This window comes from Symphodus melops (genome assembly GCF_947650265.1).
Source record: "Symphodus melops genome assembly, chromosome: 8".
Taxonomy (NCBI): Eukaryota; Metazoa; Chordata; class Actinopteri; order Labriformes; family Labridae; genus Symphodus; species Symphodus melops.
In genome coordinates this window covers 5,187,609-5,205,923 of record NC_136698.1, presented here as the reverse complement: position 1 = coordinate 5,205,923, position 18,315 = coordinate 5,187,609, and the positions used below count along the sequence as shown (strand labels likewise).

The following is an 18,315-nucleotide window of genomic DNA, read 5'->3' as shown; positions in this document are numbered from 1 at the left end:
ACTTATATCAATTGGATTCTTGTTACGGCTGAAGTATCAATCTTCATGTCTTGATTCATTCCTCTCACCAACGTACGCTATCAAATATAGTACAAATGTGATAAAAAGCATCTCATAAAAAGTTCCCAGAGGCAAAATGGTGAAATACATTTTAGCAAACGGCTTCTGCTTCCGGAAATTATGGGTAAAAATGCATTACAGACATAACTCTTGTTTCCCCATCAGTGACAAGTGCTGTAATTTGTTTTCATGAGGCTGGATGAGGAAACATTTTTCTCCTTTGGGTGTAAATAATCCTTGGCAATATGCCATTACATTACCCACTATATTTCCATATTTAGGATGTTTAAGCATGCTTGTGAGTCTTTAACTGCCTAATTGATTGTGTGTATTTTTGTGTACCTGCACGTTTTTTTCACAGCTCCCTCAGCAGTTCCCATAATGCACCAAGTGAGCTCAACGAGCCGCAGTTTTTCGTTGTCATGGCCACCACCCGAACAGCCCAACGGAATTATCCTCGACTACGAGATACGATACTATGACAAGGTAGAGTGGGATGATTAATGTGCGTGAGTGTTCGTGTGAGTGTTTCGGTGTTATGGTCACAGACAGTAATCCATTAAAGTCGATAAAACAGGAGGATCAATAACAGCTTCATCTCAGTCATCTGTTATCAGGACTGTTGTTGTGAAAGGTGCAGCAGTCCTTCTGGTCTTTAGAGGACCAGAATGTAAGACACCAACTGAATTCATTCATAAAATGACTTTACTATATCATCAGACATGAAGGAAACATGCTTCATGGAAGCGCTGGCTTCTCTGACGCAGCAGCAGCCAGTATGTCTTCTTTCAAAGTTTAGATATCGGTCCTGAATGGTTATTTTTTGTTGAAGGAACTTCCACACGCCCGTTTCCTTCTCGCCCCTTGGTTTCCATGCATACAGCAAACCAACAGGTGTTGCAGCAATGAAAGTGGGCAAGTGAACTGGTTCAGATTGAAGTGATTCTCCCCGACCTGCAGAGCCTCCATGACAGAAACAGGGTTAAAGTATAAATAATGGAGATGCTTTTGAAAAATGGAGAGAAGGTTTTAAAATGCAGATCTGGCTAAACGCTGAAGCTTCAGTTTGCAACTTGGCAACCTGCATGCAAATTGACTCCAGGGAGGAGGGGGTGTGGGGAGACAGCTCTAATGTTTTGAATTCCTACTGCAGTACCCATTTTAAATGCTAACGCATGATAAAACCTGTTAACTGCTGTTTATCTGTCTGCAATCAGGTTTTTGACATGACATGACACAACAGAAAACTATATTACTAGTATAATGAGACTTATTATAAAACATGAACTCACCTACTTCAGATTTAGATGCTTTTTCAGGGGGAACGAGGACAGTTTGTTTTTGTGTTTTCAAATGCCTCCATTCACCACCATAGCTCTCTAATATAAATGGCCTCTTAATGATGTAACGTTTTTATAATGCTCCTTTGACTGTTATTCCATGTCACTTCAAACAAGTCCTAATTGGCGATGAAGGTTGCTCCTCATAGACACGGCTGAATGATCAATTAATAGGAACTGAAGGTAGAAAAATCTTAATGTGTGTTCTGGTTTATAATGTCTCTCACTGATGCGTTTTTTTTTCTTTTACTTGTGTTCTGCGTCTAATAATGGGTTGAGTTGTGTCATAATTTAAACAACATCATTCCCTAATGTGTCCGGGTCAGTCTTAAAGCTACAATTCATCTATTTTATGGAGTCTGTAGTCACTCTGAAAGGCTTTTACAGTGATGGAGAACCTCCTCTATTCCAGCATACATCAACTGTTGACTGCAGCCAGGCAGCAAACATTAGCCATCATTCGTTAGCAAGTGCCTACAGTGGGATCTTATCAAACTGTAAGAGCCCAACGCTAATAAATGGTAAAAGAAATATTTATTGATAAATAAAATACAAGAAAGCTGTCAGATTTTTTCATTAGCATCAACGAAAGAATCCTAATTTACCACAGATTTATAAGCTGTAACACGCGATATACAGTCTACATCGTTATCTGTTGGTGCAGGACAATCCCATTAAAGCAGCAGTTTAATTGGTCAGGATGCGAACAGAGGAAAACAGATGTGCTGCGTCTCTGACTTTACTTCAGTGGCCATGAAACAGGACCTCATCAAACATTAAGACAATTATGGACAGTGATTTAGATCTTTACTGCCCTTCTCATTAAACCTCTCAAATAGTTTATTAACACATTGCAGCAGATAAAAGATGATTTATATATGATTCACAGGAATTAAGTCATATAATCCTTAAAGATATTAAGATTAGTTTTTACAGCCCAGGTGCAGTTTTTCACACATACACACTCACACACACACACACTCGGGGTCGATGATGACTAGTGTTATGGTGTTTGTTGACCGTTTGGACCATTTGTTCTGTATTGTTTGTTGAGTGAGATTGTTTTCCAGATTCAGAGCCTCAGATCAGTGTTGATGTGGCCTTCAAGTCTGTCTGTTGACCCTGATGTCTCAATGTGTGCCAGAGGCCTTTAGAGAGTTCTGGTTTTACATGGTTGTACTAATGATCTTGTAAAAGCCTGACAGTCTGTCCTCACAGCGACACATACGGATTGTAGCGTTCGGAGCAGTATACATAGTCAGTAAGATGTTTTCTTTCTAACCCAGGCCTGGATGTTACAGACCTGTCTGTACCAATTGGAGGAAGTTGAATGGAAACATTTCAAACATTTTCTTTGCATTTTGTTCATTAAAGGACCAGCTGTTGTAATGATGGACAAAAAAGTCACCAGATAAGAATTCCTATTACTTTCTTTTCCCAAACTCTTTATGCTTTATCCTTCCCTTCTGTGCACTGCCTGGGAGCACCTGTGACCGATCGGACTTGAAACAGTTTGTTTGCATTCACTAACTTTGTCTCCTTCTGTTTAGATCCTTGCCTGTGTTGTTTTTACTCTCATTTCACTTTGGACAAAAGTGTCTACTTAATGAATTGCAGAACTGTTGAATTGTGGGTTGAAGGGCTGCAGCATCTTTATAGGATACATACACCACCACAACTCACTTCTTCCAATGCAAATAAGCAATCTTAAGTTCAGACCAGATGTCTGAACATCTTGACTTCAGTTTTTTCAATGAAGGAAAATCCTTTTTAGTACTTTTATCTACTTTTATCACCCTGAATTGATGGAGGGGTTTTGCTTTTGTAGCAATATCAGAGCTAGGAGATAGGAGATAGTAGGTAGGTAGGTAGGTAGGTAGGTAGGTAGGTAGGTAGGTAGGTAGGTAGGTAGGTAGGTAGGTAGGTAGGTAGGTAGGTAGGACTTTAGTGTGCTGACCCACGGTGCCGCAAACTTCCCCTCTCTCTTAAGAGATTATTTTACTTTGTGTTAAGTTTCAACTGCAGTTCACCATATGTTGGTATTGTCTCTCAGCTGCTGAAACTTCCTTTAAGATTTTAAAAGACTTAAAAAGTCCTTCAGCATAAGAAACCTTTTTCACTTGTTTACACTTGTACCGCAAAAGAGAATAAAGCAAGATTGTGATGATGAAAAATGTCACGCAACGCCCTTTTCCTGCGAACGTCAACGTACTGAGAGCACTGCGAGATCTTTTTTGACTCTGGAGCTGAATCCCTTTGAGATAAGAAGAGAACAATTGATGGATCCTGTTGATATCAGAATTCCTACAGCTCTGCTGTGTGGGGCCTACCATGGATGAGCCAGGAAACTAAAGAAAAAAACTCGTCACTGACAGAGTCAAATGATGAAACTAGCCTGCAAAAAGGATGTCAAACCTGGGGCACCAAACACGGCGTCGGATTCAGGGGTGAATCGTTCATGACCTGATTGCTTTCCTGTCAGAGGCTGACTCTGGAGCAAAAAAAAAAAGACCCAGAAAGAAAGAACTGTGGCTGCATATCTTGTCTGCTTTGTAATTCAAGCGGCGGGAAGCATTGCAGTCTGAGACAGTCTAAATTAAAAGCGTATCTTTCACCCAAAGCTAAACATAAGAATATCCTTATTGCTTCTGAAGCTGAGCCAGCAGCTGCAAAAACAGATAGACTTCTACTGCAGAAAGATTAAAAACAAAGAGCCAAGCACCTACGAGGGATTGTGGGAGATACACCAAAAAGAACAACTTGCCTCCTCATCCACGGCCCACGTCTGATTCCCTGCCATCTTCGAGTCTTCATTTATCCGACTAAAGAAACGAGTTTGGGCATTCTTTCTGGGATACCACAGCAAGTGTCTGTGCTCATTTTGATCTTTTTTAATACTCGCTGTCGGTGAGTTTATGCTTCAATAACTCACTAAAACTCTAACATGTTAGCGGAACAAAAAAACCCAAACATCAACATCTTTGCTTCTCTGGTTCTTATCTATCCCCTTTGAAGAAAACACTCAGACACAGTCGTGAAGTCAATGATTCTCGAGGGTGCGTTCTCAGTGTATGATTGTGATTGTATTGTGATGCATGGGAAAGAAAAAGGAAGTGTGTGAAGTGAAGTTTGGATTGGTCTTTCTGCCTTCTTTGGTTTCTAAACTCTTTCCCTAAACCTCATATAACACGGACGCAGCAATTTATCATTTTGCAAGTAATCATATTTTCTTACTACTACTACTTTATTTTTTATTTCACGTTGTTGGTTTATATTCAGGGCTTTCACCTTCAAACATGTAAGATATGCACATGCATTAAATGTGCACAATGTAGCCTTGGCTTCCTCTAAGAGCTTCCTCTCATCACATTTTATGAAGTCCCAACATTAGTATATTAAAATGCATAGAATGATTCTATGGTTCTTACATCAGATCCAAACAACTCAGGGCCTGATTAACTAAGAAAGGATCGAGGCCACTTATAAAAGAAGCTATTCATTATTAATTAACATGAAGGGAATTTCAGCTTCACACTTTGTTGTTATACATGCTACACACACACACACACACACACACACACACACACACTAATGGAGAGATGTCAGAGTGACAGGGCTGCACACAGTGAGCGCTCCTGAGCTGGTAAGGGTTCAGTGCCTTGCTCAAGGGCACCTCAGCAGTGTTCAGGAAGTGAACTGGCACCTCTCCAGCTACCTGACTAACTTCCAGACTTGGTCAGTTTTAGGACTTGAATCATCCAGTCCCTACAGACTTGTATACTTCCACTTTAAAAATAGTTCATCACTGTCTTCCTGTGTGTCCTTCTTAAGGTGTGATTCATAAAGTACATACGCTCTAATGATAATTAAAAGGTGATACTGTTCAGTGGTGTTTCTCTCGTTTTGCGTCTGAATGTGGTGAGAAGCCGTCTGTCCCTTTTTTCTGCACTGAGCTGTGCTTTCCTCAAACATCTACGAAACAGCTCTGTCCTCATAAAGATGATGAGCTTTCAGGGGAACTTTATTCAAGGTTTATTTTGATGCCAGACTTTCATAAAAAAAAAAACAAAACAGGAGCTTCACATTTGGAAACAGTTTCCTCTCTGAATGGATCAAACAAGGTCAAGTTGATACAAAACAGAAACAAACAACAACTTGTCGTGCGTGATGCCTCCTGAACGTCTGCACAGATGTGGATGAAATGTTGAGCCGCTGACAGCTGGACTGCAATGTGTGGGATCCCTGAGGATAATGGAAATCACAGTTTCAGGGTGTAGCTGAGTGGATGCCTGTATAAAGAGGCTAAAGTCTTTGTTCCACTGGTTGCAGGTTCAACTCCTAGTCCTGACTCTATCTGTTGCCTCAGGGAGCCTGGCAGCACCCGGCCAGCAGTGAGCAGCGATCCAAGCAGTAGGAATCCCAAAGAGCTTCTTGACATATTCAGCAACATTACTAATGCTGTACATCAGACCTTTGCAAGCTAAAGTCTGCAGCTAACTCCTACCTGTCCAACGTTCAGCACCCGCTCTCTTTCTGAGACACAAAAACAACAAGATCCTTCAAAAAACATGAAAATAACTTGGAGAGGTTATGGTGAGAGTAAAGCCACCGGGAAGAGAGAATACGGGAAATAGAGTTTAAGAAAGTTGAGATACTGCTTCTGGAAGAGCAATTACAGTGAGTTTAGGATAGAGCGAGAAGTAGTGCACTCACTGACACTGAAGCTGCAGTCTGACAGTCACAGATAAAAACCCTTACTTTGTCAAAATCAGAGCAAAGGATTCAACTCAAGTCGGCCTTATTTGCTTCTGCCTTTGCTTTACTATGAACTAACATGGAAGCCAATTAAGACCCTGAATCAAAAGCTCTCATTCCTTCTTCTTTTCCATTCATCTTCCATGATACACATCTTAATACAGAAGAAGTACCAAAATCAAACACTGTAGACAAGCCAACCACATACAGTGGCTTATTTTAGCTCCAGATGAAGACGTCCTCAGGGGGACGTTTGGTAAGCCTGGAGACAGAGAGATGGAGAGTGGATAGGTTTTGTTTCTTTGCCTACAGCTGTACTGAACCTCCATCTTCTTCTCCTCCATCCATCCATCCCGAACCCCCTCCTGCCCTCACCGGTGCTTCATAAATAATGAGGTTTTAATGTAGTAAATTTGATATGGCACAGGGAGGCAGGAATTTTAACCATTACTTATCTCAGGCTGCCAGACCCTCCCAGATGGGCTGCCCCCTCACCTTCTCCCTGTGGCAGGCACAGAGCCCCACCCCCCACCCCCAACACGCCTCTCAATCAAACCCCCACTGTGACATCATCACCCCCCTCTCCCCCTTTATGTGACAACTTACATTTATATCATCCCAAACTTTCATGTTTTTTTGTGTCACTTCCTGGTTATCACAATAAAAATCATTTAAAATGGCTTCTTTAAAAAGTAGCTGGACGCAGTGATGCTGTTTAATCTGCATTAGCATGTTTGCAATGACACACCATTCTGCGAACCTGAAGTTTCCCCTCACAGCTGTTTTATTCTTTCTGGGTTTTTTGTTGTCTGCTTCTTCTTCTTTGTTTTACACCACTCCTGGATTGAGGTTTGGATGTGTTATTTCTTTTTTTTTCCCTCCTCTCTGAAATATTCTCATATGATATGACTACATGCACCAAACCATGACAGTTTAGGATGAATACAATAACCATTACAGGCTTAACTCATTCTGGTAAGAGCTGTCCAGAGGATCTTACCCGTTTATAACATCTGTTTTGATTATGTTACGGCTAAAAGTCATGCATAAATCTGCATAATTATGAGCATGACAGGGTGGACTGACAGGTTGGCAAATTGTAGCTGTTTGTCAGGATGCTTAAGGCCCGCCTCCGCTCCGTCTCTTTGTCTTCTTCTGGATCGACTCAAACCAAGATGGAGTCGTTATTTCATTAAGGCAACAGCCATCGTCTCGTGAAGCCTCTTTACAAACCACATCAGACTATGTCCATGGACAGGCTTTGCATGATACTGCCATGGTGGCACTACCGCACGAGAAGCACAGAAATCAGCTTTTATTCTGGACTCAGAAATGAGAGTATGGCTGCAGGCTCAGGTGTTCTTGACAATAGTCGATCCTGCATTTTGAAGTCATATCTGAGTACAGGACTGGTCTCTGAAAATCAACAACTCTGATAGGATGCACAGAAATATCACAGATAAATTAGATAAATATATCAATATGGTAAAAATAAATATAGCCTCAAGCTACAATAAAAGGGATTTGCGTCCATCAAGGAGAAATTGGCATTTCTCATGAAGAATTATTTTGTAATAAAAATGCAATCTTATCCCATTGTTATTCATGTCCATGTCCTCCTCCTGACCCTCTCTTTCCTCCTACTTCCCCTCCTACCTTCCTCCTCCTCCTCCTCCTCCTCCTCCCCACCATCATCATCTCCCCTCCACCTCCTTCATCTTCCCTGCATGATTCCCGCCCCCCACCTTTCATGCCATCTCCACACCATATCTGTCCTTCCCTCTGGACCTTTTCGATTTTTTTCGCAGTGAAACCTTTTTATCTGGATGAAATGTGTGAGAGGAGGCAGAGAAGGAGAGGGTGAGGAAAGATGGGGGCAAAAGGTTGTAGCCTTGAGTTTATGAGTTAGACCTGATTTTAATGATTTCTATTTCACCTCAGTAGAGAATAAACGCTCCTAGTAGACCTGACTCAGTGTTGAAATGAGCGTATAAACTGCAGTACCAGTTTATTTTTTGAGGGAAGATTGAGCACTTTTTTTGTTGTTGAAAGCGCAATGTCAAAGAGTGAAGGGTCGAAGAGATATTTTTACAAAATACGAAGATGGAAGAGAAATGACTGATGACTTTAGAGGAGACAGAGGAGCTGGACAGATGGAGAATAAAGGTGTGTGTGTGTGGGGGGGGGTTACAATGGGGAGGGGGAGCTTTAAAGATGAGAGAAAAGTGATAAAGATAATTGTAGAATGAACTCATTGGTTAGTTTTATTTTTTTACACACTATTTTTTCAACTTTAGAGATTTCCCACATTGCAAATGTTTTTTTACATTTGTTGATGTTTCCCTTTCTGCCATCTTTCAACCAGCACTCAGTAAAAATGTGTTTGTGCTTCATAGACTATTGAAAAACAGACACTTACAAAATCAATCGCAAAGTTTCTTTCCTGAATAACTGCTTCCTGAAATGGTACGATCACAAACTGCACACAACTCTCACAGATTGTATTTCCTTTCAAAGCAATAATGTACCCGGGCTATATTCAGTGAAATTGTCAAAGACAGCTTGTTGTTGAGTTTGACTGAAACCAAATTGATCCATTATAAAGATAGTTTGCTAATTTAAACCTTTTTTTGTTTACCTTTTGTTTTATTTTTACTTTCAAAGTGAATGCATGAATATGGATGACTTCTGCTGGTGTGAGTGATGACTCTGTCGACCCTGAAAACGACTCTTAAAGGAGCGTTACAGAAAGACAGTAAAACTTGACAGGTTGTTTTGCAGGCCCTCGGTGTTTTTACATGTTATCCACGATGATGAAACATCGAAGTTTACTTCCTGGTTTTGTGTTTACACACCATGACATCACTGATGTGTGTGAGTAACAGATGTCACTAAAAGCTCTCTGACCACAGCGCTCACTGACACCATCAGTGTGAGTGGGTTCATTCAGGGGTGAAGCAGATTTTAAAGTTCAAATAAATCACATGAAAATGACACTTGCATTGTCTTGCAATTTTTTTCCTTTTTTTTTCAAAACCAACCTCAGTACAATGACTATACACTTCACTTTTTAATTATTAGTTTTACAACACTGAAAGGTTTCACTAATCCCATCCCATCCCTTTACACAGTTTTCATCCTGACTCTCAGTAGAAACATGTTCCAGTAAAACGAGTTCACAGAGAGGTCTGTGCTGATTATTCAGAGGAACTGGGACCATATTTCAGAAAAAGAACTTTTAAATGTTTTTATACAACGCTTTGCACAAGAAATGGCGTTCCTTCCCCTTGCCTTCCATCGGGGGGAAGGCAGACACCTCGGATTAAAAGACGTCAAGACAACTCTGGATTTATTCAAACGAAGTCACTCTTCAGAAGGACGAGAAGACATGGACAGAAAATAATGAAGTGTTCGGAAGAGTGTGTGATAGAAATGTTCGCAAAAATAGAGGAAAGTGTGATTAAAAAGGAGCACAGCATGACAAAGACTCCAGGTGAATTCTCGATGAAGATGTTGCCGTTTCTGTCCTGTCAGCGTGTCGAGAATGTCTCGGTGTGGACTGGATCTTTGGATCAATCAATCTTGTCTTAGCCGAAGGCCAGAACTGTAGGCTCTGTCTGGATCCTCTGTGAAACATATTCATCTGTCTCTTTCTCTCCTCCTACTCCTCTTCAGGCCCAGTCCTCGCTCCTGAACAGCTCAGTGGTCCAGAGCGAGACACCCAATGTTGTTCTGGAGGGACTGAAGCCCGGCACCGGCTACGTGGTCCAAGTCAGGGCCCGAACGGTTGCCGGTTTTGGAGTGTACAGCAAAGATATGCTCTTCCAAACACTCACTGACGGTAAGTAGGTGGGTGGGCTGGAGTGTGTGTGGAGGTAGGTGTGTGTGTGTGCGTGTGCGTGTGTGTGTGTGTGTGTGTGGAGGTGGTGATGTTTTGATGGAGAGGAAAGAGAGTGCAGGACTGTGAGGGAGAATTTGACAGGCTGAGCAGGACTTAAAAATCTGGCTGTGAAGTAATTAAATTCTGCTCGACTTAGTGTCTGAGTGTGTGTGTGTGTGTGTGTGTGTGTGTGTGTGTGTGCTTGCAGTTATGTAAAGTGAGACTTTTATATCCCATCTTATGTGATTTAGAGAGAGAGAGACTATCAGATGTGTATTTTTGTGGTGGGTGAATGTGAGAGACTCTCACAAATATTAAATAATAACGCTTTCAAATGTGTGTGTGTGTGTGTGTGTGTGTGTGTGTGTGTGTGTGTGTGTGTGTGTGTGTGTGATGTTTGTGTGTTTCTGCAGATGAATACAAGTCAGAGCTGGGACAGCAGCTCTCTCTGATTGCAGGCTCTTTAGTAGGTGGAGTGTGTATCGTGTCATTGGTGGCTATCGCCATCATCTGTTCCAGGTAATGCACAATGACCATCCTACACACACACACGCACAGTCACACACACACACACACACACACACACACACCCCTTCTAAAACACACACACTTGTGTCTCTTTTAATAACAGCGATAGTGTTAAGTGCGTACGCCCCATATAGAGAGGCGGTAGTCCTGCAGGGGTCCCAGATAAGTTAGAGATATTCATAACTCTGTGTGTGTGTGTGTGTGTGTGTGTGTGTGTGCGTGCGCGCGCGCATGTGTGTCTGTGTGTCTCGGTGATCTGGATAAAGACTAGAGAAATGTAAACCGCAGTGAGAGACAGACAGGAGACTGTGCTGGCTTTAGTGTATAAATATTGAAATCAGGAAAACAAACATTTGTCCATGTCTTATGAGAAGTGTTAGCTCTGTAACATATGTTTTCACACAACTCAAAGACATTCTGATATGTTTAGCAGCCCAGCACTCAGTAGTGGTTATGCTAACATGGATCGCTGCCTCTCTCCCACACAGCAGCAGGTTGGCATAGATGAGCTGTCTTACCAGGCAAGATCTAAGTAGTGACTTATCATTTTATCATTCTGTTGATATCGTATCTTACAAATATTAAGGGTCCATTTTTCCTTAACAAAGATACGGTCATTTTATGGACACTGAATAAACACAGAGGCTATGAATTGAAGTATTTGACCTATTTAAGATAAAACACTGGTGAACGATTGATTTAACATTTTAAATCATTACATGTAATACATGTGACACGTCATAAGAAAACTCTGCCTTTGATCATCTCACTTATTGACTTAGCGGCTACACGCTCTGTGTGTTATTGAGTCATTGCTCACATTACTGGCGTTTCCCTTCTTAATCATATGTGGAGGCCTTAAAGCTTCTTCTTAAAGTGGGATGTGGGATGAATGGACGGTAGAGCGAGCTCACCCATCTTAACATGATGCGTAACATAAACACAGGACAATCAGATCAATCAAAAATAAAACATGGGGGAGGGAATCGTTCATGTTCAAGGTGTGAACACAGAAAATCGTTTACAACTCGATTCATTTATTTTTTTAAATGTGCAACTGCAAATCATGTCTTTTGCATTCTGAATGTTTGTCACGGTAATTTACTGTCTTCTGTCGATAGCAAAATGTGTAATTACAAGGAAATAGAAATGCACATTTGGAATACCAATGATTAGCAGCTGCTCCTGCTGAAAACAGAGCAAATGTTTGCTCCGGCAGATAAACGTTCAAAGTCACGTTCCGTCAAGAAAAATCTTTTTTCTCTTCATTCAGAAAACAAATGTTGAGTTTTGGTAGAGGCAGAGATTGAGGTCACAGGACATTTTCTATTTCTACCTCCAGACATCAGTGACTTGATTTTTGGGTGAGATTTCAGAATTGGCTGACAAAAAGAAAATGGTGGCGGTTAAAAGCATTTAGTGACCTCATGAAAACTCAATTTCAGTCGCTGTGAATGAAACGGTGCAAAATGTTTCATCGGGCTTCACAATGGTATTAAAGTAGACCAGTACGCTGGGGACAGTTTCTTGGACTCGATGGTGGCAACCCCAAAAATAACAGGAAGAGCTTTCTCTCTCTCTCTCTCTCTCTCTCTCTCTCTCTCTCTCTCTCTCTCTCTCTCCATTATGAGGTTTGAGGTGTTTGTATCAGTTAAAATGTTGAGTGAATTTCTTTGCTTTTTTTCTTAGATGAAAGTAGGAACAAAAGCTGACGACACAGAGCCGAAACTAGTCTTCCAGGACTAATGAGATCCTGAAAGACTTTTTTCCTTCCCTCTCTTAAATCAGAGTTTTTCTGACACTCAGGAAGAATATTTATTTTTTCCTCAACTAAGCTGAAGAGAAGACAGCCAATTAGCATTTCTAACACTGTGTAACTTTCCTGTCTGCTCTGAAATCTCTCCGTCTCTCTGCAGGAGGAGGCAGCTGAAGGAGAGTGTGTACGGTGACAAGCTGCAGCAGTACAACACAGGAGGAGGTGCGACCGGCACTGCAGCTTTCAACACGCGCCCTCCTGAAATACTCTCACATCAAACTAAAAAAAAACTCTTTTCTCCTCAGAGGTGACTCTCAGGCCAGACATGTTCAGCGGGCCGACCCCCACCGTGACCTTTCCCACCCTGTCCGAAGGTCACAGTTCACCAGGGGTCAAGATCTACATCGACCCCTTCACCTACGAGGACCCCAATGAGGCCGTGAGGGAGTTTGCCAAGGAAATCGACCCGTCCTGTGTCAAAATAGAGGAAGTCATTGGATCAGGTAGAGATTTTTATAGACTTCCCTTCACATCGCAGACTGTGTAAAGAATAGACATTACAGGAGCTCTTTAAGAAGTGAAGAAGTGTTTAGCTCCTCCTCCTGACTGGCATATAAAACCCAGCTCTCAAACTTTAACACATGTTTCTGACATACTCTCACCCTGTGCCGAGTGTTAACTTCTTTGTGACGTCCAGTTTTTTGCCTCTTGGATGTGAAAAAAGAGCGAACGTAAGATCATGATTGACAGCTCTGTTGACCAATGTGCCTCCTGATCCGCTCTTCACCAGATGAGCGGTAAAAACACAGGTAGAAGAGAGAGGACAAGAAGAGTCTTTAGACTTTCTACAAGCGTGGGTGTCTGCTTCAGACCGACACAAAGATCTCTTCTGTTTTTCACTGTGTAACAACGTAGGGGGTCTTTGCCATGTTAATAGCTGGTGAATGCTATCTGCAGTTAGCTCGGCTTGGAGGGAGCGGGCCATCAATTATGCGGTCCATCAGCTGGAGTCGTTCAGCACAAGTCTTGGCTCCAGGTGACGTCACCTGCACAGCACGTCAGCCCCCATCTCAGAGGGTATTTTGGCTTTAACTGAAGGAGATGGAGACACGCTGTCCATATCTACTTACAGTCTGTGCCTTCACAGCAGCCTGCCCCTGTCTGAGTTGCCCTTTTCAAGAATGTTCCTCACAGTGGGAAGTTTTCCCTTCTGGTGGTGGTGGTGGTGGGGGGGGGGGGGGGGGGGGGGGGGGGTTGTTAGGAAGCTGTACATGAAGTAAAAAGGACGCTGCGGAAGTCAGTGTGTTCTTTTTAAACAGCATTTCCAGGTTGGCAGAAACAGTAACAGATCTGATGCTGATTGGAAGAAAGCATTTCAAGAGTTGGGAGCAGCTTCATTACCTGCACGAAGCTCCAACAGGTAGCACAGTAGGATCAGAATATCATCATATTAGAATAACATTCCCCGCTTGCTGGCTCGCGGGAAATCGTCCTGAATGTTAACTGCTACGTTTGCATGCTGGCTACATCCCGACTCACATGGCAAAACATGTAACTTGGAGGCTGGCAGAAAAAAGTCAGGATGAAGTTTAGCTGAAATAATTGTCAACTTGTTCTCTCTCTCTCTCTCTCTCTCGTGGTTTTATTTTTAGTCAAAAACTCTGGGGCAGAGGTTACTGCACGTGCCCCTTATGTGCTTTAAGGAGGCTCTAGTCCTTCAAGCTGGCGGTCCAGGTTTGAATCTGAACTGTGGCTCCTTTCCTGCAGGTCATTCCCCACTCTCTCTCTCCACTATATCCACTGTCCCTTCTCTACAATGACGGCATGAAAAGCCCACAAATCTCTAATAAACAATCGGTCTTTAAATGAGAAGTAAGGATTATTTAGATATATGTGAAATTGAAAATGTGTTTTATTTGTTATTTTGAAGAGTAGTTTTGTTTTGGACAAAGATGAGAAACAGTAATCACACGTTCTGCACGTCGACTTCAGAGTGTTTGAAAAGTGAACATTAGAGAAGTAAACCTCAGTGTCCTCTTCTAATGAGAGCAGCTGCCACTTGAAACAGCAGATACACATACAGTAAAGCCATCAAACTCTCCAACTGTGCCACACTGTTGTGTCAATGAGACAGATCTGGAAACAAGCAATTCCAATTCATTATTTTGCTTGATTTCTCTCCTTTGAAGTGGGGGGAGAGATGTTTTATTCATGCTCGAAAAAACGTTCACAGGAATACATTAAAACTGTCCTCGTGCATTCTCTTTGGCGATCCCAGCCCTCACTGTAAAAATGCTGTGTGATGTTTGGCAAGTAGAGAAAGTTTGATGTGAAATAGAGTCTCAAAAGCATCCTCTGATTATGGGGGAGGCTGACTGTTTGAAGATCAGCTGTTGGATTTAAAGGAAGGTAAACAAGATGAGAAGTGAGAGTTGTGTAAAAGCATCACAGTTACCAAGATCAAACTCAGAGTACTGAATGGAATCAGCTTAAGCAATTATCTTTAAGTTGTTGTACCCAAAGGCATCGACAGTCAACGAAACGCTTACGCATACAACATCGAACACACGACGGATGCTGGCTGCTAACACGCAAGGTCCACTTCACATTCACACAAAACACATGTTAAAACTAATGACTTCACAATGTTGAACCAGCAGGAAATCAAATCTGAATCATTTCCAGTATTTGTAAAACCAAAAACACAACTTGTAAATAGGTTTCATTCCAGCATGTTGGGAACATAGCACACAATTATAAGAGAAGGGAAAATAAAAGGGGACCAGCTGCAGATTGTTAACCTGAAGACCACACACAGTTTAATCTGGTTCAATAAAATAAAAAAATATTATGATACAAACACAAATATGAAGTATAAGCAATAAAGCAGGGGGAAAAAAACAAACAAACAGCACCAAATAAATAAGTCAAATAATACAGTTCATGTTCAATAGGGATAGGAAGGAGTAAAAAAGAAAAACTTTCTGGTTCTACGCCCTCTTATTGTTGTTCTCTATTCACAAACAAAAATGAGCAAATAAATAAATAATTTAGTTTTTCATCCATCAGTGTATGATGTTGAACTTCCCGCCTAACCAAATTAAGTTTTTGGACGATGCAATGACATAATAACAAAATGGTTTTGTAATCCAGATGAGATCTAATCGTGTCAAAATGTTTGTAAGTTCTGTCCGCATTTTCTTCAAATGTTATCCCTCATAAAACGTTTGTTTGTTTGTTTGGGAGCAAAACAAATGGAATCCATATGTCGGTGCTGCTCGGGGGGATAAAGGTCATGGACTAGATTCAGACCCTCACCGCTGAGAGTGTGTGGTCTGTTGAGCCACTCTGAAAGGCTTCTCATAATCCGTCCCTTTCTCACTTTATTCCACTCCGGGGAAGGTTTCTCACCTCAGCCAGAGGTGACGGAGAAGGGATGGAAACGACAGGGAGGGAGAGAAAAATATGAGCCTGGGTGATTGAGATGTGGCTAGACTTTAAACCCTTGAACGGCTGAATCTCTCCAGTTCTGCAGCGAGAGAGAGAGAAAAAAAAAACCTTTTCATTTTTTCACCCCCTATATCCGACTTTCTCTCCTTGTTTTTCTTTCTGAGAGTTTTTCATGCCTTTCCTTGTCTTCATTACTCTCTGTGATTCAACCCCTCTGGAGTTTTCGAGTTTGTTTGCGTATAGAGAGATGCTAAAACAAAGAACCGAAGGGGGAAAAGGAAGAAAAACAGATTTAGGAGGGAAGATAAAAGAAGAAAGGACCCCAAGGAGAGAGTAAAAATATCTCACCTCGCTCTCTTATTCCTCTCCCTCTGTGATTACACACCTCGCTTTTTCTTTTACCTTATTACAATCACTTACACTGTAAGAATTGTCAATCTTTGGAAGCATTTTTATTTGACTGAAGACAACACTTAGGAGCCAAACTAATGGATTTGTCTTCAATGAATCAGCGTTTTATTGATCACCTGTATTTGAAGAAGTGGAAGGCTGATCTCTCACTCTCTAGTGTTTCACGATTCCAGAATTTTCAACTTAATTCTTAAAAATCAAACATGTATCACTCTTCCAATACCAACACAACAAAAATAGGTGTCCTGGGTATTTGGATTTCCAAAACATTGTCTCAATTGTCACATTGTCTCAATTACACAAATATGTTCACAACATTTTTGCAGAATGTCGCTAATGTATTCATCCAATTCAGCCCGTGTCCCCTGCTCTGCTCCGTTTGTAAGAGACATCTAGATCACTGTACTGTAAGAGACACCAAAGGGTTTGGGGAACGTCAGTTTCTAATAACCTGGTTCAACAATGACTGCACTCTGTAGTTTTGTTTAAGCTTTGTTTCTTTTCAACTCCATAGAGCTTTAAAATCGAGGGGATTGTAGCTGATTGAACATGTGGTATTGAAGCAGGAGCTGGGGCTCGAACTGTCGACCTTCCAGTTGAAAAACGACGACTCTACCAACAGAGCTCTTTGCTCCGTGTTAAACCCACTCTCTCCTCTCTCTCCAGCTGTCCTAAACATTCAGACAAAAAAAAACTGCCCAAAAATGATCTTCAAAACAGCAGCAGGGTTGAAAAGTGTCAAATCATGATAAACTGTGTCAACATATTTCCCTTCTTCCGTTCATTCTCTCCCTCATAATAAATTCTGCTGAGCTTCCACCTTCACTCTTTCTTCGCCGCTCCATCTTTTCCTTCCCCCTCTTCTTCTCCTTCTTCTCCTTCTTCCTCCTCCTCCTCTTCTCCTTCTTCTTCTTTCTGTATTCTTCTCCCCTCCATCCATCTCCTTTTCTTTCGGTTTAGCGGTGACAGCAGATAGTTTTTAATGAGCAGTGAGATGTGGAGCAGAGATCACAGCGAGACAGGACGACACAGCCTGTCATCCAATTCCCATCACTCATCCATTATTCACGCACTGATTTTTATCTCAGGAATGAGCACTTTTATTCAGAAGTGATATTCAATTTTCACGTCCCCAGGCGGCGTATGGCTGCATTTATTTTGACAAAAGACATCTGTAACTCAGTCACAGCGAAGAAACGTTCTGTACGTTGAAAACGCTCAAAGACACGGAGGTGAAAACGAGTTCACGTTCTTTACATTGTAGCTATTTCTACCCATTCAGATCTGAACAGCAGGTTAAAGAAAGACATCAGTATAAGACACTGTGAGCCCTTTTTAAAAAACAAATCCTCTGACGTCAACAAACCTCCCCTGGTGTACACTCACTAAACAAAACATGCAGGACTCAATCACTGAACTTTTATTGAGTGTTAGTGTTTTCCATTCCAGGTCTTTACTCTGCATGTTAGTGTTGTACTAATCAAAATCAGACCGATCTGGAGACCACTTCTTGATTGTCGTGGTCTCAGTCTGGGTGGACTCCTGATTTTAAATCAACTCCACCACTGGTCGGCTTTTTTCACTTTCTAACTTTGATTAGAAGGAAAACACCTTTTTAAAAAAAAAAAAAAAGAGAGAATAACTCCAGTTCATTAATCATTTCATTTTTATGCCAAGGTTATTGTCCTCTCGTTCACTGTGGTTATAACTATAGCACCAGTTTAATTTGGATTAATGATCAATAATCATTGCCCATCTGACTAAAATCAGTGTATTTGTGAGTCGCCGTCTTAAATATACATAAAGAAAATCTGAAATCCATCATTTTCTACCAATAAATAGCACTCTGCCATATTTAAACATGGTATAGTGCCTGTCCCTTGATGCTAAAGAGCCCCACAGCAAGAAGACTTCCTGCCCTCCTTCGTGACCACGGAGACTTCGGCACAATAAATTGATGCCACAGAGCACATGTGCAGAGTTTTCAATGTGCTTCGGCCATCCAGACAAATGAAACTGCAGACGGGGGATTGAACCTTTGAACCTGATGTTTTCATCACTGTCTCTTTATCCCTGAGGTCACCTGTCTGCCTTTCTTTAAAACCACAAGAAGAGAGTTTAGGTGCTGTGTGCAA

General features: G+C 41.5%; 1 protein-coding gene across 1 annotated transcript in view; it reads left to right on the top strand.

The window, feature by feature from the left end:
* Positions 1 to 18,315, top strand: part of LOC306828085 (ephrin type-B receptor 1-like) — an 86,891-nt gene that overhangs the window by 53,285 nt on the left and 15,291 nt on the right. The window contains exons 9-13 of the mRNA XM_079350305.1: positions 422 to 546; positions 9,831 to 9,996; positions 10,449 to 10,554; positions 12,480 to 12,541; positions 12,625 to 12,822. Of these exons, the coding sequence (XP_079206431.1) occupies positions 422 to 546; positions 9,831 to 9,996; positions 10,449 to 10,554; positions 12,480 to 12,541; positions 12,625 to 12,822 (657 nt within the window). The remainder of the gene's footprint in view (positions 1 to 421; positions 547 to 9,830; positions 9,997 to 10,448; positions 10,555 to 12,479; positions 12,542 to 12,624; positions 12,823 to 18,315) is intronic.